The sequence below is a fragment of the Hermetia illucens genome, chromosome 6 (genome assembly GCF_905115235.1).
Source record: "Hermetia illucens chromosome 6, iHerIll2.2.curated.20191125, whole genome shotgun sequence".
Classification (NCBI taxonomy): domain Eukaryota; kingdom Metazoa; phylum Arthropoda; class Insecta; order Diptera; family Stratiomyidae; genus Hermetia; species Hermetia illucens.
The window spans coordinates 39,866,893-39,886,353 of NC_051854.1; the positions used below are offsets into that span (position 1 = coordinate 39,866,893).

Sequence of the window (19,461 nt, forward strand, 5' to 3'; positions counted from 1 at the left end):
TTCACACAATTTTCGCATTCTATGCATTTTCTAAGAAAAAGAGGAAAAATGTAACTGCGTATATAGAAATTGCGCTCACTGTACACCCCAAAGGAAGAGAAGGTGCAAACCTTCCTTCTGAAAAGCTTGGATGAGGAGGAAGAGCCCGATGCGGTGCTCAAAATGCTCCGGAAGTGGAGAATTGATGTCAACTTTCTCTCGGTGTCGCGTTTTAGTGCGTGGAGGCCCGTTTTGAAAAAAACGAATTCTGCCGCACTTCCTTATGCAGGGGAAGCGATCTGATCGGCATTAGGTCGTTTAATTACGAAACAATTCGTTTTGAGTGCTTCCTGAGGGGCGAAATAGCCCCAGTGCCGAAGATACCTGCGCTATGGTCACTCGGCAGTCAACTGTCAAATGACCTTGTGATGTGTAAAGTGCGGGAAAGGCCATGCCGCATCCGAATGTCCGCTGGCAGAAGCAGAGGGCAAGGAGAAAACCTTGTGTGTCAACTGCTGAAGTGGACGGCATCCAGTTTCGTACCGTGAATGTCCTGCAGAACGCAGTGTTAAGGTCTCAAGGCAGCAGGCGTCAAGATCGGCCCAAAGGACGAAGGGGTCAGCGGCGTCGAACGGTAGCACCCTTTCGGCATCAATTGTCGCGGAGATACCGTTTGCAGAAATAGTCCGACACTACGCTAGGTCTGCAATCACAGCGGTACTACTGGATGGTCTCCGAATTTACTTTACCTTTACGTTTCGGCTATATAACAAATTCTGGCAAGTGCAATCCCCGAAAGGAAAGGCGTCAAAATGGAAAGTTCAATATGATGTTTCATTATCATCATCAACAGCGCAACAACCGGTATCCCGTCTAGGCCTGACTTAGTAAGAAACTCCAGACATCCCGGTTTTGCGCCGAGGTTCACCAATTCAATATCCCTACAAGCTGTTTGCCGTCCTCGCCTACGCCATCGTTCATCTACCTTCTTTTTCTGCCATAGATATTGCCTTATAGACTTTTCGAGCTGTATCATCCCCATCCATACGGATTGAATGACCACCCACCGCAACCTGTTGAGCCGGATTTTATCCACAACCTGACGGTCATGGTATCGTTCATAAATTTTATCGTAATCCTGATGCTTTTATCCGGTTTCGCACATTGGTCAGGGTCAGCCTAGTCAGTCTTATCAATTTCGTTGGGATACTCAATTCTATCATGGCCGTGTACAGTTGTACCCTTACTACGCGGCTTTAAAGTCGATGAAAAGATGGTCCGGCTTATGTCCATATTCCAACAGTTTTTTCATCGGTTGCAGCAGAGGCCGCAGGGAGAAAATCTGATCTGTTGCTGATTTGCCTGGAGTGAAGCCTCTTTGGTATGGACCAATGATGTTCTGGGCGTACGAGGTTATCCGATATAGCAAAATAGTAAAGAATATTTATCCGTCGTCTTCAGTTGGCGTCATTTCCAATTCACCGATGTTCTTTTCAGTTTCCAGTTCTTTTCCTCTTTGTCTCGGTACGATGAGGATCGAGGTATATAAGGCTTCATCCTGCTGACTTATTGGTAAAACTTCCTCCCTATACTTTTCGAGTTCTTAGACTTGTTGGTTCTCCCAGATACTCCTTTTCCGTCTTTGAAGTCACTTCTCCGCTCAACGTAGTTCGTGGTTTGCTCGTGCCCGCGACCTTTGAGAATACAACATTACTCGGTGTGCGGCATTCTTTTCCCACAATCTGTGTAGACCTGATACACCCGCCAAACTTCGAAATTTACTTTTTGGATTGTGATAGAGCAAATGAACCCAGTGCACGAGTTCTTTTGACACTAAGCGTTGTCGCAGAGTCTACCAGACCAGTTCGTGGGACATTCTCCAGCTTCAGAAATCCAATGTAAAGAGGCCGATGTATCTCACGGCGATTCTCCATGAGTAATTGCAACATGTGTTGACAAATTATACAAATGTCGAATCCAAGCCATCCGCAAAGATCATCACGAGCCGAATACCGGACATAGCATTGGTGACTTCCACATCCAAACTATGACCGAGACAGACCTCTTCATGTATCTGGGAATTCTGCAAGGAATCCATGCTCGAGTTGGTGATCTGAAAGATGCTCTGTTGTTTGAATTCCTGTGACGTGTAGAGCTGGTACTGAAATCGCATCTCTTGGGGAAGTATAAAATAGGCGCACTAAACATATTCGCTATCCCTTCACTGGCTTATGCACTCGGAATATTGCTGTGCATGAAGATCGATCTGGAAAACGTCCAGCGGCGTATACGAACTACTATGTCCAAAATGCGTATGTATCATCCAAACTATACCGTAGAGCAAATGAAACTGCCTCCTGAACTCGGAGGAGGGCGTGGTTGACGTGGCGGGACAACATTATCGCCAAGTCGAGTCGCTGCACGCTTATTTTTAAAGTAAAGAGCAGACGAGTCTCTTGCGTGTGGCTGTTTGTAAAGTAGATTATGGGCTGATTCTATTTAATTTGAAGGATCGATCATTCAATCCTCTGAGTGAGGTCAAGTCAGACAAACAGCGGATCGATGAATGGAAGTTGAAGGCAATGCACGTTAAACACGTGAATTGTCTTTGGCAGCCATTTGTCGAACAGATGGCTGTGTGCTGGGGAGCTTTTTGCTGAGACCGAGGGATTCATTTGTGCCATTCAGGACGGCGTGGTCGCCAACCGTGCTTATAAAAAGCTCATAATGAAAGAGCAGGTGGAGAACGACCAGTGCAGAATGTGTGGTTCGGCGTTAGAGACGTTGGACCATCTCATTTCTGACTGCACTGTAATGACAGTGGTGCAATACATGAATAGGCATAATGCTGCATGTAACGTGACTCATCAAAACCTTGCATCATCGCGGAGCCATGTCCGATTTACCGATACGAATCGACGACAGTACTTGATAGTTCTTCTTACAGCATGTATTGGGACCGACAAGTTCTAACTGATCGGCACATTCCACACAACAGGCCTGACGTGCTTTTATCTAGTTGACAAGACGGGTCGCTCCGTGTATATTATTGATGTTGCTATCCCTCATAATAGCAACATTGTACGAAAATACGTGGAAAATAAGGTGAATTATGGGCCACTGATTCGGGAAATTTAGCGTCTCGGCAAAGTGTTTGTAGTTTCCACAATATTGTCACCTACATGTATGGTACCTAAATCCCTCACGGCTTCCATTGATGTCCCGGGATTCTCACACAGTCTGGTTCTAACCATACAGAAATAACCATTCTGCATACGTGCTCGATGTTGCGGGGAGTTCTCGACGGGTTCTCCCACTAACCTACCATCGGCGACCACAACCACCCTCTATATATCAGTTTGAAGCTTACACTAGCCTTGACGTCTCAATGAAGTGGACAATCCCATCCTAATAAAATTAAATGTGGTGGAAAGCATTAACGAATAACCATTGAATCCTAAGAACCTTAATTGAATCTTATAGAAATTATAAATTAATAAATAATGTCACATTCCAGAGAATTCTTTATCTTTTGTTGGGCATATAGCTCGGTTTTAGTTCTAATATCCCAGCACCTATTGTGCTTCACAAACCATTCTCGAAACGATGCAGGATACAAATGATTTCTCTAAAAAAATTGCATTAATCAATTTCCCTACAGCAACCAAACAACTTTATAGTCTTCAGTGACTCCTGTATTCATTTCAACTCCTCAATAACTCGTTTTCACATTTGAAATTAATTTTTAATAGCACAAACAAGCTATTTTACGGTCTTCAGTGGCTACGCTATTCATTTCAACTCTTCAACAACATCTCGTTATCACATTTGATAGCATCCTGCATCCTCCACAGGACCAAGTAAACCCAATAAAAAGCCTGAAATGGGAACGGGGTATGGCTTCAGATGAATGCAATTCCAATTTTCCGTCTGTCACAAAACTCCATCTTCGACGCAGTACCTGCTTTGTGTGTTTCTCCCAAAGTTACCATCATGTAGCCTACACATGCGAGCAACTCGCTTCAACAGCAGTCATGGTTTTGATGGACGACACCAACAGGTAGTTACACCTCACTCTAATGGCACTTTCCTTTGGTTACTTCCTCCGAGCTTCATCCCCTCATGGGGAGGGAACGGACCAAAATTTACAGAGACTTTATAGCAGGTTAATTTCACCACTTGATGATAGCACGAGTATACGAATACATATGTGCATCTTTCCCTTGAAATCCCTGGCTTGGTAGGTGGGCGGCTAGAACTAACACATCAGAACTAACAAATGTTACCCTCAACTACCACTGGAGGGTGGGAAAACTAAAATTTAATTCATGCACTTGCACATATATGATATCAACTTTCATATATTACCATTCATACTTAGCACAGCAAGACAAATTGATATACTCGTATGATAGCTTCTGGGGAGGTCGACTGGTAATTTATTATCTTTGCTGATGTTGTTGATGAAACCCCGTAGGAAGCACTTCGAAACACAACTCGTGTTGAAGTTTGGGAACTATTGAGGGAGAGGCTGACGTAAAAGAAGTTGATAATACAATAACACGAACAATTTCACTGGAGGATGTTTGGCATTGGTTACGAATCAGAACAGCGAAGAGTCCAAAAATACCGACTTAAATATGGGATCTATTTCCAGAAACTATCCAACCCACAAAGCTACAAATCATGATAATGCCTTTGTATAATATTTAGACCCTCATCCCAATTTCGACTTAAAATGATAATTGCATATTAGTACTTTTATTAGTTTATCCTAAATGAAAAAAAGTAGTACATATTGGCCACATTATACAGGACGATATTGGAAAGTTTTGTGGAATTGTTACTATTAATAAGAAAATTAATTTGAGCGCTGTGAACTGGAGCTTAAGAATAATCTCTAAGAATTTCCTGCCCACACGATAGGTTTCGAAACTATACTGCTACCCAAACGTCACCATCACCTCGGATAGGGATTGATCTCACCATCACCCTCCTCGACAAAGGGATCGAGGGTCCCCAAAATACTCGCTATCTCCCACTCGAGGGAAATTGTCAACGATATAAGAGCCGCAGCTCCAAGCACTCAGACCTTTGCTATGCCCATTGTACATACTACCCCCGGAGATCGGCTTTCACATATCTGAGAATATTCTTCAGAGATAGAGAATGCGCAGACTCTTCGCTGAATAAAACCTTACCTTACGTCTGAGGTCTGAGGAGGCAGAACAGCTACATACAAAGTGCCGGGCCGTATCTTCGAACCTTCAAGTCAGGGAATTTGTTTCACCAACGGGGGGGAAGGAAAGGAGTTGTCAGTTCAGGGAACCCCTTATCGTCCGATCCCTCCGCCGGTCGAGTTCAATCTTGTTCGCAATAAAAAGAGCCCGAACATAATGCGTAATACGATTCCAGCTGCCAGCGCTCTTCAGCATCTCTCTGACAATGTTGTCTGGGGAGATCTTCTCTGTGTCTGCATAAAGCTGCTGACGAAAGCCGTCCCACCTCTCGCAAGAGAAAAAGGTGTGTTCAGCGTCATCCTTCACTCCGTTGCAGGACACACAATCAAGAGATCGCGCCTTCCCAATCCTGTACAGGTAAGACTGAAAACCTCCATGCCCGTTTGGAAGTTGGGTAAGGAAATAACCAATCTCACCATGCGTTCGGTTCACCCAAGAGTCTAAATTGTTGATGAGCCGCGCAGTATATCCGCCCCTTGACTCATTTTGCCAAGAAAGTTGCCACTCGCTGGCAAGGAGGGCAACGGAGATCTCTCCCGCGATCACCATCACAGCCGGTTCGGAGACGGTGTGATAAGCAGACGCCACTCGCAAAGTTCCTCACCTCTGCACTTGAGCAAGGCACTTACGATGCACCTCCTTGTCAATTGCATTAGCCCATACCTCCGCGTCATAGAACAGAACCGACTGCGTTGCTCCCATAAGGAGACGTCTCCTAGTAGATATAGGTCTCCCGACATTCGCCATTAGCCGACTCGAGGCCGCGACTCCAGCTGCAGCCTTGTCCGTTCCTGCTCTGATTTGCTTGAAGAAGCTCATCTTCGAGTCAAGCATTAAACCAAGGTATTTAACCGCTGGTTTTGACTCTATAGTCAACTCGCCGATTGATATGGGGCGCAAGGTCGGGATTCTCCTTCTGGTCAAGATGACTACTTCGGTTTTTTCCAGCGCAAGGCTGAAACCGTGACAAGTCATCTATCCGCATACCCTTCCGATTAATATGGCAAGTCTGCTTTGCACCTGTTCAACAGTGCGTCCGGCAATAAGTGCTGCAACGTCGTCTGCATAATCGACTAGGCGCGATTCTTCGGGCATATCGAAAGGAAGCGTTCCAGAGGTCTAGGTCCTAGGATGGATCCCTGTGCTACTTCCGGCGTGATTTCTCTCGTCCTTTGGCCCTCTAGCGTCTCATAGAGCAGGGAGCATTGGCTGCATATGCCGAAACCACCACTCCGATTTTTTGCATTTGGTAGTTTATGGAGCAGCGTCTTGTTAAAAGCCCTACTAGGGGTTTCATATCCCACTTCTTAGTGGACAACCAAAATGTCACTCTAGCGATCTCGGGTTCCTTCACAAAGATTTTCACCTGCCGGCAGAAGTTCAAATTTCTCCATTCGACTGTGTGAATCCTTCCCATTTCCCTCTTCAGAGTAGACCTGGTTCTGCCCCCCCCCCCCCTTGTAGATTCGGAACCTTGACGAACCAGTCTGTCGGCTTCCTCATTACCAGCGATATTTAAGTGCCCAGGCACCCACATCGGAAATGTTTCGTTCGGTCGCCATCTGATGACAACTCCACAACAGCTGGATACTGTTTTTTTTTGGAGTAGGGTAGGTGAATACATTTACGCGCACAGTGTTGGAGTCGCCGTTCGGTATGTCGTGGAATTACCAACTAAACACCTCCCCATCGTCAGAGAGCTAGCCTGGAATCATTTGTCTCATTACATTGGGTTAATGCCCGAACTGTACCTTCAAATCAGGGAATTCCTTTCACCAACGGGAGGGAACAGGAGGAAGGGAACTGTCAGTTCAAAGAACCCCCTGCCACCCGGCTCCTCCACCGGTGATAGGTCGTTACTGTTTAGTGCTGATAATAATGCCCGGCTGTCGGAACAGATTCAAATGATGCGATCCCTCCATTTATGGCGCAAACATTCTTCTGCTACCAATAAAGTGGTATATATTTCCGCCTGGAATATGGTCGTCATTTTCCCGAGAGGCCAAGCCAGTTCCATAATCGGATTTCCCGATCGGTTTTCCATGACTGACCCGTAGGTGAGGATTATTAAGTCCGCAGTCCCAAAAGACTCGTGGCCATTTATCGGCCATTCTTCTCTTTTGGTGATTAGAACGGAATATGTCTTTTTGAATACGAATCTGGAAACCATATGACCGGCGGGCATCAGAGCCGCCTGACGTTTGCCAAGAAATTTCCAGATGGACACATGACCGTATAATGGGCCGCCATTCCACGCGCCAATGGTATCAAGTCTATATGCGTCATTACCTGCTTTCCGTTTTACCTCCAAATGGATAGGGGATATGTCCGCAAACTTGCCGATAATTATTGCGGCTAGATCGTCCCCAAATGCTTGTGTTAAGGCCTTTATGCCATCCGGGAGCCATAGTAAGGTTGGACATCTTACCAAGAGCCATAGGAGAGGAGAGAGGACCCTCCCTGTGGGTAACCCCTAAGACACCCTGCGTTAATAACTTCTGTTTGACCAATATATGGATCTTTCTCCACTCTCGCATGTGATCGATTCCATGCTGTCTTGCAGCGTTACAAATCGCTTCGAATAAGGCATAATTGAAGGTGCCTTCGATGTCCTCTTTATCGAACTTCGCCTTCTCAATTTTTGTCGTTAGTTCATGGAGTGCTGTCTCCGGGGATTTGCCTCTCTAGTAGCCATCTATTAGTTTTTCCAGTCCTTTTAGCAGAAAAGAAGTCAGGCTGATCGATCGGAACCTTTTTGCATTTGTGTAGGTGGGTTTCCCTGGTTTGGCAATAAATACTGCCGTCACAACGCGCCAGGTGGTTGGAATATAAGCGTATGCTAAGAATGCACGGTACATATTACGAATGTGTAGGTCCAGGGCATCCATTCCCTATATTACTAGAGCAGAAATAGGTGCCATCTGGACCTGCAGACTTGTATCTATGGAACGAGTTAAATGCCCATTTCTCTCGCTCCCGTGAAACTACTTTGCATCTCAGAGTCCAATCTTCCGGTTGAGGCATGTATGTGTCTGTCGGCCCCGAGACAAGATTTCGGATGCTGCCTGGAAAAAGTACTTCCAGCAAGTGGTTTGTTGTTTCCTCATTGCTTTCTGTGTACCTCCCGCTCTGTAAACGTAGAAAAAAAAACTGCTGGCTTCGTTCTTCGACAAGGATCCGCTTTAGCTTTGAGATGATGACCGTTTGGTCGACCTTATGCTCTTTAAAATTCTTTGTACCAAATCCAGCAAGAGACTGAATTAGGCCGGTTGAGGAGCATCCTTATCGTTCTCCTCTGTTTCGCCAAATTCGAGTTCCACCATTAGACTTTACCCTTCTTTAGCTTCATGACTGGACAGCTCTCATCGAAAGCTTCTCTCGTGCTGGTAGTGATCATCTAGGTTGTTTTCTCAATTCCGGCAATGGATTTAATGCATCTCCCAGGGATCGTAACTCGGGCGCTCACTTGTGTTTTATACGTCGCCCAATCTGTCTTACGTGGGTTCCGAAACGGAGTAGGTGGAGGTGGATCCATGCATTACGAAATCAATGCGCCTGTGACCCGAGCGCGTGATATTGTTTGATACTCTCCACTCTCCGACAAGAGCCGCAATGCCAGGGGATGCCACCGTGATGTCGATGAAATCTTACCTGATCACGTTGAAGAAAGTGGGTTCATTACCCGAATTGAGGATCTGCAATTCAGTTTCAGTTTCAGATACTCTAGTAGTCTTGATCCTCTTGCGTTGATGTTGGAACTTCTCCAGCATATATGGTGGGCGTTAACATCACATCATGCTATTGTTCCCATTCTTTTGGCATATTGATTAGCTGTGATGAATGTTCCACTTCGTCTACGTCATAAGGAAAATAAGCAGAGTACCGAGGATCTCCTTATCTCCTGTTGGCTTTTTATTACATGGGTCGTTAACTAAGATAGCTTGGAGGTCTTTTGAAACCACCATACAGGAGTGGGATCTACTACTTCAATTGACATACAGCAAGCCAACATGTCGGAAGTTTAAGCCCCTAGTTTCCCCACTAACAACCCTTGGTTCTTGTATGAGGAATATGCATATCTTACAGCTATTGATATGATGACTTATAAGTGCAGTCGCGGTTTTACAATGCTGCAAAATTATTTGTGCGATATAGCATCTCATCTACGGTTGACATGAAGATGCCGTGGGCTGCACGTCCTCCTCACAAGTTTTAGGAGCCGACACTTGTAATGTAACGATCCCAAGCCCGTAGTAAAGCCGGTAGCTCGTTTATTTTCGAAACTTCTTAATATCCGGTTCAGGAACGCCGATTATGAGGAAAGTTCCCGGCCTATCGGCCCTTCCCCCTGCTTTGCTACCTAGTAGCATTCACTTGGGGGTGTTAATCTTATTCTGGACTCCAAGTGGTTCCAGGACCTCAGCGCCATTACGCCTCTCTTCTGGAAGCCAGAAAAATCACTTTTTAAACGATGGTAGATTGGAAACCCTCTTCAGGGTCAGTCGCGGTGAAATCCCGGTTCTTATGATGAACTGGTTAGTCGCCGTAACAGCCGATATGAACTCTTCCTCCAAACCAAAGAGAAATCATTTCGGCTATCAAAACGCTCAAACAAAGTAAAGTATAGTAAGTTTCTGCAAATCTGTCGCAAGAAGTCCTGGGAATCCGAGAACTTTCCCAGAGTGTGGAATAATCGTTAAGATTCCAAATAAAGGCACCCGTTTCAAGTGCGGCAGTTAAGGTATCTCCGTACTCCCTTCCGTTGAAAAGATAATAGCTAAAATAATCCTGGAATGCATCAAGGAACACCAATCTGGAACGTGATCTATAACGGGGTGCTCTTGCTTCCCGTAGCAGAGGAGGACACATTGGTCGGTTTTACAGATTTCCTGGCCATAGTGATCGTTGCAAAACTACCGGAGGATATGGAGGTTTACGCCACCGAGACGGTCATGTCTGTAAGGTACTGGCTTGGAGGACCGGACTGAGCCTGGCATGGGAAAAGACGGAGGCAATCCTCATGACAAATCGCTGGAAAAGAAATACAATCAGTTTGCGGGTTGGAAGCTCAAAGCCGACCATTAAATACCTTGGCGTGACTCTTGATGCCAGGCGGAGTTTCAAAGGGCATACATCGAACGCCTCTGAAAAAGCTGCAATGGCCACCACGGCCCTTGCCAGGATGATGCCGAATGTAAGTGGGCCAAGCAGTGTAGCAGGCTGCTGATAGCTGGGGTCGTGTAGTCCATATTGCTGTACGCGTCGCCTGTGTGTGCGGAGGCTTTGGACAAGGTGCAGGACTAGAGGAAGATAAATTCTGCCTATCGTCTGATCGCGCTGAGGGTATGCAGCGCATTTGGAACTAGTTCGGGTGTTGCGGTGTTCATAATCGCAGGGATGGTCCCTATTGACCTGTTAGCGAGAGAGATGCGATGCCTGTACGGGCGGGGGCAAGTGGGTCCATTAGGAACGGGAGCAGATCACCGGCGAACGGCAAGAGAGGAGTCGCATAGACTCTGGCAACGACGGTGGGACGAGTCGTCGAAGGGTCGGTGGGCATACAAGCTTATTCCTGATATTAAAGAATGACTTGACCGACGACATGGGGAGGTGAGCTATCACCTCACGCAGTTTCTCACTGGGCGCAGTGGTTGCTACTACTGCATCGTATCGGTGTGGCTGATTCTCCGAACTGTTACAGATATCGTGGGATCCCAGAGGACCCGGAACATCTGCTGTTTGAGTGCCCGAGATACCGGGAGGAGAGAAGAAGCTTGAGTGAAGCCCTGGAAATCGGCGTGAGTCCCCAAAACTTAATCCGGGAAATGCTCAGGTAGGGGGCAAACTGGACTTCGATCATCCACACAATTGTGCGAACACAAACCCAACTCCTGAGAGAAGCACATGTAAGAAGAGCGCGAAGAAATGGAGAGGCTGTACCCTAAAGACAGACTGGAGCTGCTGAAGGAAGCAAAGAAGTAGATGACTGCAGAGTTGGAAACTTGAAGGCCTACGGAAAGCAAGCCCGCCCCGCGAAGTAATGTCTAAATGGTGGTCCCGTGGGTCAAAGGCAGGAGAGAGGTGGGATGCTTTTTAAGTGGGTGCGAATCCCGCACCACATCCACGCCAGCTTTCACGTCGCATGGGAGAACTGAAATGGATGTGTCTTTCTAAGATCGTCCTTGTATTAAAAAAAAAAATTACCATATTATAAAATTTCTGTTTTGCTTCCCCTGCTGCTCCTGGATCTGCAAGCTTGAATCGTGAGAAGAAATGCGAATCGACTAAATAATAACTAGTTTCCGAATCAATACTGATTTCTATAATAATCCAATCAACAATTACTCACATTAACTCCGCCATGCTATTAACATAGTATGCTGGTCCCAAACCCAGGTAAAGGAGGAGGGTTTGAGGCAACGTACTCTGTACTATCCTCAGTAAAACAAAAAAAAAATGCTGAGATCAGGGAAAGAGATAAATAGAGTATAGTTGGAGTTATTCTCCTATGCTAAATCCTACTTGATCTCTCTTGGTGACAGGCCCCACGACAGGTCGACCAAGAAAATGCATAGAATGTCGTTACAAACATGATGATCGGATTGAGTCACAAGTCTCGGAGAAATGCTAGGGCGTCCACCTCAGTCGACGCGGCAGGACGGGCCCCGGTCCTGTCGAAAAATGGGCAAGGGTTCTTGACGCATAGACGGTGTCAGGACGTAAGCAAGTTAGTCCAAATGCAACGAACAAAACAAATACGTGTCTGCACGCTAAATGTTACTACCCTAACTGGAAAGACCGAGGAACTCGCAAGAGCCCTTCGGAAGAGGCGCATCGATATCTGCGCTCTGCTAGAAACCCGATGGTCTGGTGCCAAAAGCTGCGACATTGAACGCGAACGCGGTAAAAATGGCTATAAACTTCTCTATTTTGGTAACCCACACAATCAATATGGTGTTGGCATTGCCATCTCAGAGGGTTTTCGTGATGCCATTAAAGAAGTCGAACGATTTGATGATCGGCTGATGAAGCTTACCATTACATCAACTAATCGCACCATTCACTTCTTCACCGCGTATGCACCACAGACAGGTCTACCTGATGCCGAGAAAGATGTCTTCTCGCAACTTCTTGATGGAAAGACTTATCACGTGCCTGCTTAAGACGGTATAATCATTGCCGGCGACCTTAATGGTCATGTGGGTGAAAAGGCAGACGGTAACAGGTGCCATGGGGGAAGGGGTTCGGAGCGCGCAATGACGGTGGCGAGCGTATAATCGATTTTGCGGACACTCATGACCTTGTACTTATGAATACATGGTTCATCAAACGATTGTCTGATCTTCCTACATTTTATAGTGGGAACAGTAAAACGCAAATCGACTATATTCTCATAAGACGCCAACATTTTACCACTGCCACTGATTGCAAAGCCGTTCCCGCACTGGCCCGCAGCGCATTAAATGGTGGCGTGGAAGAAACGATCTCACTCATACGATTGCCGAATGTGGAAGAATCGTAGAACCAAATTAAAGACACGATCCACAAAGCGGCCTCTGCAACCCTCGGGGTCACCAAGCCGGATAAGCGGTACATCAACCCAGATACTTGGCTTTTGGAATGATGATGTTGAAATGCTTACCAACTTTGCTTACCAACTGCCGAGCCACAACGGATAGATAGCGAGAATACTTCGAGCAGATTTCAACTGAAGAATTTGCTCATCCTCTGCTTCCACAACCATTGCCGACATTTGGACCTGTTCCACCTGTCAGCGCAACTGGTGCTCAGAGGTGGCGGAAGATGGGGCGGCAACCCTGTCGGCCAAAGCAAAACCAAGTGGCCGAGGAGAACCTCCATAGTGGTGGCACCGGGAGACGCTGTAATCACTTTGGTCTGCCGGCCGTGATTCAGTAGGAGAATGCTCCAAAGACCTAATTAGGGCGATCAGACCCGAGTCTGCACGGGGACACATCTGAAGTGGCAAATTGGTCACGAAACCTTACCAGGGGTATACTGGTACCATGGGAACCAGGATAGCCCCTGGACTCTCATAATTCGGGTGAACTCCCGTTGTATGTGAGTACAGCTCGGTTGTTTGCGGTTGGCCCCCCTAGTAGGAGTTTCATGGGGGTTGTTGGTTATGCTCAAATGAGAAGAGACCTTCGGGCCTCGCCGTGGAGTTGCGTTTCTACACGGGTGCCGTACTCCTTAGTTCGATAGAGATTTAGGTAATTTTTGCATCCACCAGTATGAATGCTAGGCCGTACACTTGGTATAGACTGGTACTGGTAGACTGGTGGCTTGTCTCAGCGGGGCTCTGATTGTGGTCACAAAATCAATCCGTGTCTAAAAAGGCCCGTAGGATTAAGTCTCCACGACCGGTACCTACGTTAAACACCAAAGGGCTTAACTGTCAGCGCAACCGCCAGTTAACCCGTTGGGGATTTCCGTCCCCACGCACTCGAAGAAGGAGATCAGACCCGAATCTGCAAGGGATTCATCTGAAGTGGCTCTACCACGAAGCCTCACCGGAGGTTATCTGGTACCATGGGAACCGGGATGGCCCTCTGAGAGCATATACTCCAGGAGAATTCCTGAAGGATGTGTTCTTGGCCCGGTTATTTTCGGTTGGCCCCTTAGTGGGAGTTTCATGGTGGTTGTGGTTACGCATACATCGCGGGCAGAGCTCCTCGGAGCTCAAGCGTGGAGTTGCGCTGTACAACTCGGGTGCCGTACTCCTTAGTTGAGGCAAAGGTGTTAGATAGGCCTCGCATCCACTGGTATGAATGCTGAGCCTGCACTCAGTATAAACTAGGACCGCTGTGCTTGCATGGCAGGGCTCTGATTGTGGTCCCAAAATCAATCCGTGTCCGAAGAGGACCGTGGGATTATGCCCTTACGGCAGGTACTCACGTTAAACCACCCCAGGACTTTCATGTCGGCGCAACCGAAGTCGAGGTGGCAATAAAACGAATGAAATCGGGGACACAGGACCTGCCGACATCACGTCTGAGTTCTGGGAAGCGATGAGCTGGGACCCAACACTGTGGCTTATAACCGGGTTATTCAGGAAGGTAGAACACCATCTGACGCAAGAAAGTACCACTGTTCTAATATGGAAAAAGAAAAGTAGTCCAACAGAATGTTCAAATTACCGTCCGATCCGGTTACTTTCCCATACCATGAAGATTTTTGAACGCATTCTTGACAACCGTATTCGCGAAATCGTTGAAATAACCGTGAATCAAGCCGGATTTGTCAAGAACTGCGGAACTACTGACACAATACACGCTGCGCGGTGACTCATGGAGAAACACCGTGAGAAGCATCGCCCTCTTTACATTGCCTTTCTGGATCTAGAGAAAGCGTTTGACCGTGTACCACACGAACTCATCTGGTATGCTTTACGACAACACTTCGTGCCAGAAGAACTCCTGCGCTGGGTTCAATTGCTCTACCACGATCGGAAAAGTAAAGTTCGAAGTATGGCGGGTGTATCAAAACCGCTTCGTGTCTCTGTTGGTGTTCATCAAGGAAGCGCCCTCTCACCACTCCTCTTTGTCCTTGTTATGGACACCGTCACACGGGATATCCAACGTCCAGCGCCCTACATACTGCTTTATGCAGATGATGTTTTCCTAGCATCCAGATAGCAAAAATGATCTCGAGCAACTTGTTCAAAAATGGAATGATCACCTCATGCAACACGGTCTCAGATTGAATTTAAACAAAACTAAGTTTTTGACGGCCAATCCCCATGAAACAGGCACAATCACTGTCAGCGGCAGTGATCTGTCCAGAACTGAGCGATTTAAATATCTCGGGTCAATGCTATCAGCCAATGGAGAACTGCGTTATGAAATTGCTTCACGCATTAACGCAACCTGGATGAAGTAGCGTTTCACAACTGGTGTTCTTTGCGATCAACGTATCAACGAACGTCTCAAATTTCAAATTTACCGCAATGTCATCCGTGCTGTCGCTCTCTATGGTTCTGAGTGTTGGCCGACTATAAAAGACAATGAACGGCGTCTTGCGGTAATGGAGACGAAGATGTTACGTTGGATTAGTGGCGTCACACGTTTAGATCACATCCGAAATGAGGATATCCGCGATCGTTATGGAGTTGCACCGAAAAGTTGTGAGAGAGGCGTCTTCAATGGTATGGTCACGCAATTCGTGCTAATGACAATTCACTTGCCATGATTCGTCTGAACATCGAAGTCGATGGTAAACGACCAAAAGGCAGGCCGAAACACCGGTGGCTTGATACGCTGGATGGGTATTTGAAAGCCTCGAGATTGCACCCAGATCAGGCATTCGATAGAGCCAAATGAGCCAAATGGCGAAACCGATCACGACGAGCCGACCCCGCTTGTGAACGGGACAAAGGCTGAAGAAAAAGAAGAAGAACACAATTTCTCACATTCATCAAAACAGAATCAGGAAGATGCAAACCGATAACGCTTATCAAACGAAGCTTATACCCCAGAATTATTAGTCAATTACTTCAATAAACACTACAAAATAACCACTTGATAAAAGATAGATTGAATTTGCCACCGTTTCGCAGCATTGTTCTTGATGATGATTCTAGTTATCATCGCCTACCAAAACAAATATGTATCTGAATAGGCCTAGAAACACTCAGCTGAAAAATATATATGCCCACGGATGTATGTATATTGGTAGTTCATAATATATACCATCATATGCATATAATATCTATCACATATAATAGTATCTTTACATATAGCAGTTCTATAGACTCAGCACATGAACAATGAAAGCCAGATGAGAGCAATATCAACACTGCAGTTCTTTATTTAGAGCAGTTCCTCCTCTGCAGACTCCATCCTGCTGCATGATAGCCAAGGAATTTGTAACGAACGGGAGGGTAGAAGTAATTTAATGGGTTCTGCATCATAATTGCATTATAACCCCAATTACCTGTTGCATAAACGATTAAATGTTGTCACGCTCCAGTCCCCGTAAACGACTGCTACCGCCCGGATTACCTCAGCGGTGATAGCTAAGTGAATTTAAGTTAACTAAGGACCATCTAAGGATGAGACATTTGCTGGCTGTTGAGAACTGTGAGAACTGAGGAAAATCAATGTTCGCCCCAAATCCTAATATCTGGTTTGCTCTACTACAAACGCAAGTTAGTTCAAAATCTTTAAATCCTGGACCAAACACGCTTTATGCCCACGAGGACATATCGCTATCTATATACCTATACAATGGGGTCGCTCCATGTGTCTGTGCGCAGCGGAAAAGCTGAATCTTCCCATGACAAACTCCAAACTCCAAAAAAGGAAAGATGGCCCCTCACTTTTGTTGCATGTCCCCTCTTCACCCCATCCGTTTACTAAGACAGAATGGATGCTCCGCGGAATACGATAGCAGCGGAAGTTGCTGGAGGTGGTTGCGAAGTGGAGAGCAAACCATGCAATCTATTTGCGGAGGTTTTAATGTCGTAAACATGACGTCAGAGTACATTCATGAGTTCGATAATATTTCATTTTCGCAGGTGGAGGCAACCCATTCCCACTTGACAAGGGATGAAGTCAGCCAATAGCGAACTCCCGCACCAGCCGCCAGGGTAATGTGTTGTATGGCTTGAACGCAGAAACATCTCCAATAAAACGTTCCATGGAAGGATGCATAGCATGTCTGCCATAGCGACAGATACCGGAAAGGAGCCCTTGAAGTTGTAATGCAGCGTGGCGACAACCAGAATTGAACTCAGTTTAAAGGGTCATTTGGCAATTTTTCACCCCAGTTTATATGGCGAACCGTTTATTGGGTAGACTAGATTATTTTTAGGGGTTGAAAAGTGGAAAAAGAAAATAAAAGTTCGGTTTTATCACCTATCGTTTGAGCGGAAATCCGGACTTTGACGACTGGAGCCAGCTCTTTCAGAATAGCACATTCAGATAATGAAATTCTCCGCTTCCTACCGCATGCTTCCACCAGATTAATAAAAAACTCTGTTCTCTGTTGAACTTTCATCTTTTACGGCAAAAGCAGCGGAATATTCGCATTAACTCATTTTCTTGTCGATTATTAGTTCGTAATTGGTAATTACTTCCAACTTAATGAGTTGTTGCTTCTGTAATGTTATGGGAAACTCGTACTAAGGTAGTTACCAGATGAGCAATGCGAGAATGGTGGGACTGAAACTAATGTAAATGCAAATGAGGGAATAGTCGTTAAGGACCCAAGTGTACCAGAGTTCAAAGGGGCAGGACAGATTTCAGTTCGAATGCCAAGTGAAGTGAATGCTATGAAAGTTCAAGTTAATGCAACTCATATTAAAGTGAGAGCAATCGAACTGTTATTGCTATTTTTAATGGTGTTCCAGACTATTGCCTGCACTTTCAGTCAATATAAGTTAAATATCTTGATTAAGCGCATAGAATGTACTATATATTCTCAACAATAATGATATCCCACCCAACAATGAAAAAGCTGCAGATCGTTTTTAAGGTTTTGTTTGCAAAACAAAAATCGGTTCAATTTCTGTCTGTCCGTCTGTCTGTCTGTCTTTTTCTTTTGTTGAGGAGGTGGAAATCTTCAAAAGACTCCCCCTCACCCCCCACCCCCGTGGAAGTACCTTTAGATATTATATGACGGGGCGGAGTTAGCTTACCTTAGCTAGGTCTACTTCCGTCTACCCGCGGGGTTCGTAAACGCACCTTCCTCACTTCTTCTGCTTTTCGCAGTTTCTGCTGGATTACTGCGATCATGGAATTGATCGCAACCCAGTCTTCCTGGCAAGCTACCATTCTCCGGACAAAATTTTCCGATGATAGCACTTCACCTAGAGTTTCCTCTACATTCCTTCTCTCTTCCACGAACCTAGGATATTGGAAGAATACGTGCGATCTGTTAGACCAGCCATAAGGGCTGCTGCACATAATTCCAGCCTTGGTAAAGTGCTTTCACTGGAGCCACTCTGGACTTGCAACAGAGAAGTGTCACCTTTATATCTTCATGGTTATTTACACTGCGTAAATATATTACCACACCGTACGCCCTTTCAGTAGCATCGGAGAAGGCGTGTAGACTGACTGTGGCATTTTTTGTTTCCAAATATCTGGGTATTCGAATACTGTTAAGATCTGCAAGTTCCTGGCGGAATTGAAGCCACCGAGTGTGAAGTCCCAGTGGTATGGCTTCATCCCAATCAAGTTTTAGTGACCACAATTCCTGTAGAAATATTTGGGCCAGTGTAATTGCTGGATTGACAAATCCTAATGGGTCGAATAATCGTGATGTATCACTCAAAACCCTCCGTTTTGTTACCTTGGTTGGCTCGTTCCAAATGGTGGTTATGCGAAAATGATCTAACTTGGGGTTCCAGGTTAACCCTAACCTTTTCACGCCTTCATCTGTTGAGTCGTCGACAAAAAGCTCCACTTTTCTGTCTTTGCTCGGTATTGATGAAAGCAGTCGTTCATGGTCTGCGCACCACTTACGAAGGTTGAACCCAGCTGACTGCAACAGTGTTTTTAACTCATCCTGAATTTTTACAGCTTCTTTGAGGCTGTTGCTTCCTGTCATGACGTCATCCACGTAGAAATCCTTGATTGCGCCCGATGCAAGTGGATGTGACTCCTTTGATGTGTTTGCCAATTCTACCAAACATGGTGTTGCTAGATAAGGTGCGGACGTTGTACCATAAGTGACTGTCTTCAAGCGATAGTACCTCAGGTCTTCATTAGGGTTGCCCCTCCAAACAATGAGTTGTAGATAACTGTCCTCCGTGCTGACATTTACCTGGCGGTACATCTTCTCAATATCTGATGAGAAGACGAACTTATGTTTACTGAATCGTAGAAGGATTGAAAATAGGTCATCTTGTGTTGTAGGACCCTTGAACATGATGTTGTTGAGTGAAATGCTATTAGATGTCTTTGCTGAAGCATCGAACACAACTCTGAGTTTGGTGCTCTGCTAGATGGCTTGAAGACACAATGGTGGGGAAGAAAAAAGTTAACCTCTGGAATTGGAGACTTGATTTCTTCCATGTAACCCAGAGAAGCGTATTGTCTGATGAATTCTGCGTACTGCTTCTTGAGGTCTGGTTATGTTTGAAGCTTTCTTTCAAGAGCAAGGAGGCGCCTAATTGCTAAATGACTTGAATCCACGTACTTCAAATCGTCCCTCTTCGTTACGGCGAAGATTAATTGCCGGTTCTACTGCGTTGGAGTTCACTGTCAATGGTACTTCT

General features: G+C 45.8%; 1 protein-coding gene across 1 annotated transcript; it reads right to left on the minus strand.

The window, feature by feature from the left end:
- Window positions 1–18,116: 18,116 nt before the first annotated feature.
- Window positions 18,117–19,112, minus strand: LOC119659107. Its single transcript, XM_038067030.1, has one exon. The coding sequence runs from the start codon at window positions 19,110–19,112 to the stop codon at window positions 18,117–18,119; it is 996 nt and encodes a 331-aa protein (XP_037922958.1).
- Window positions 19,113–19,461: the final 349 nt, after the last annotated feature.

Excerpts from the sequence above, each read along its gene's own strand:
- LOC119659107 (XM_038067030.1), bottom strand. The coding sequence starts at position 19,112 with ATGTTCAAGGGTCCTACAACACAAGATGACCTATTTTCAATCCTTCTA.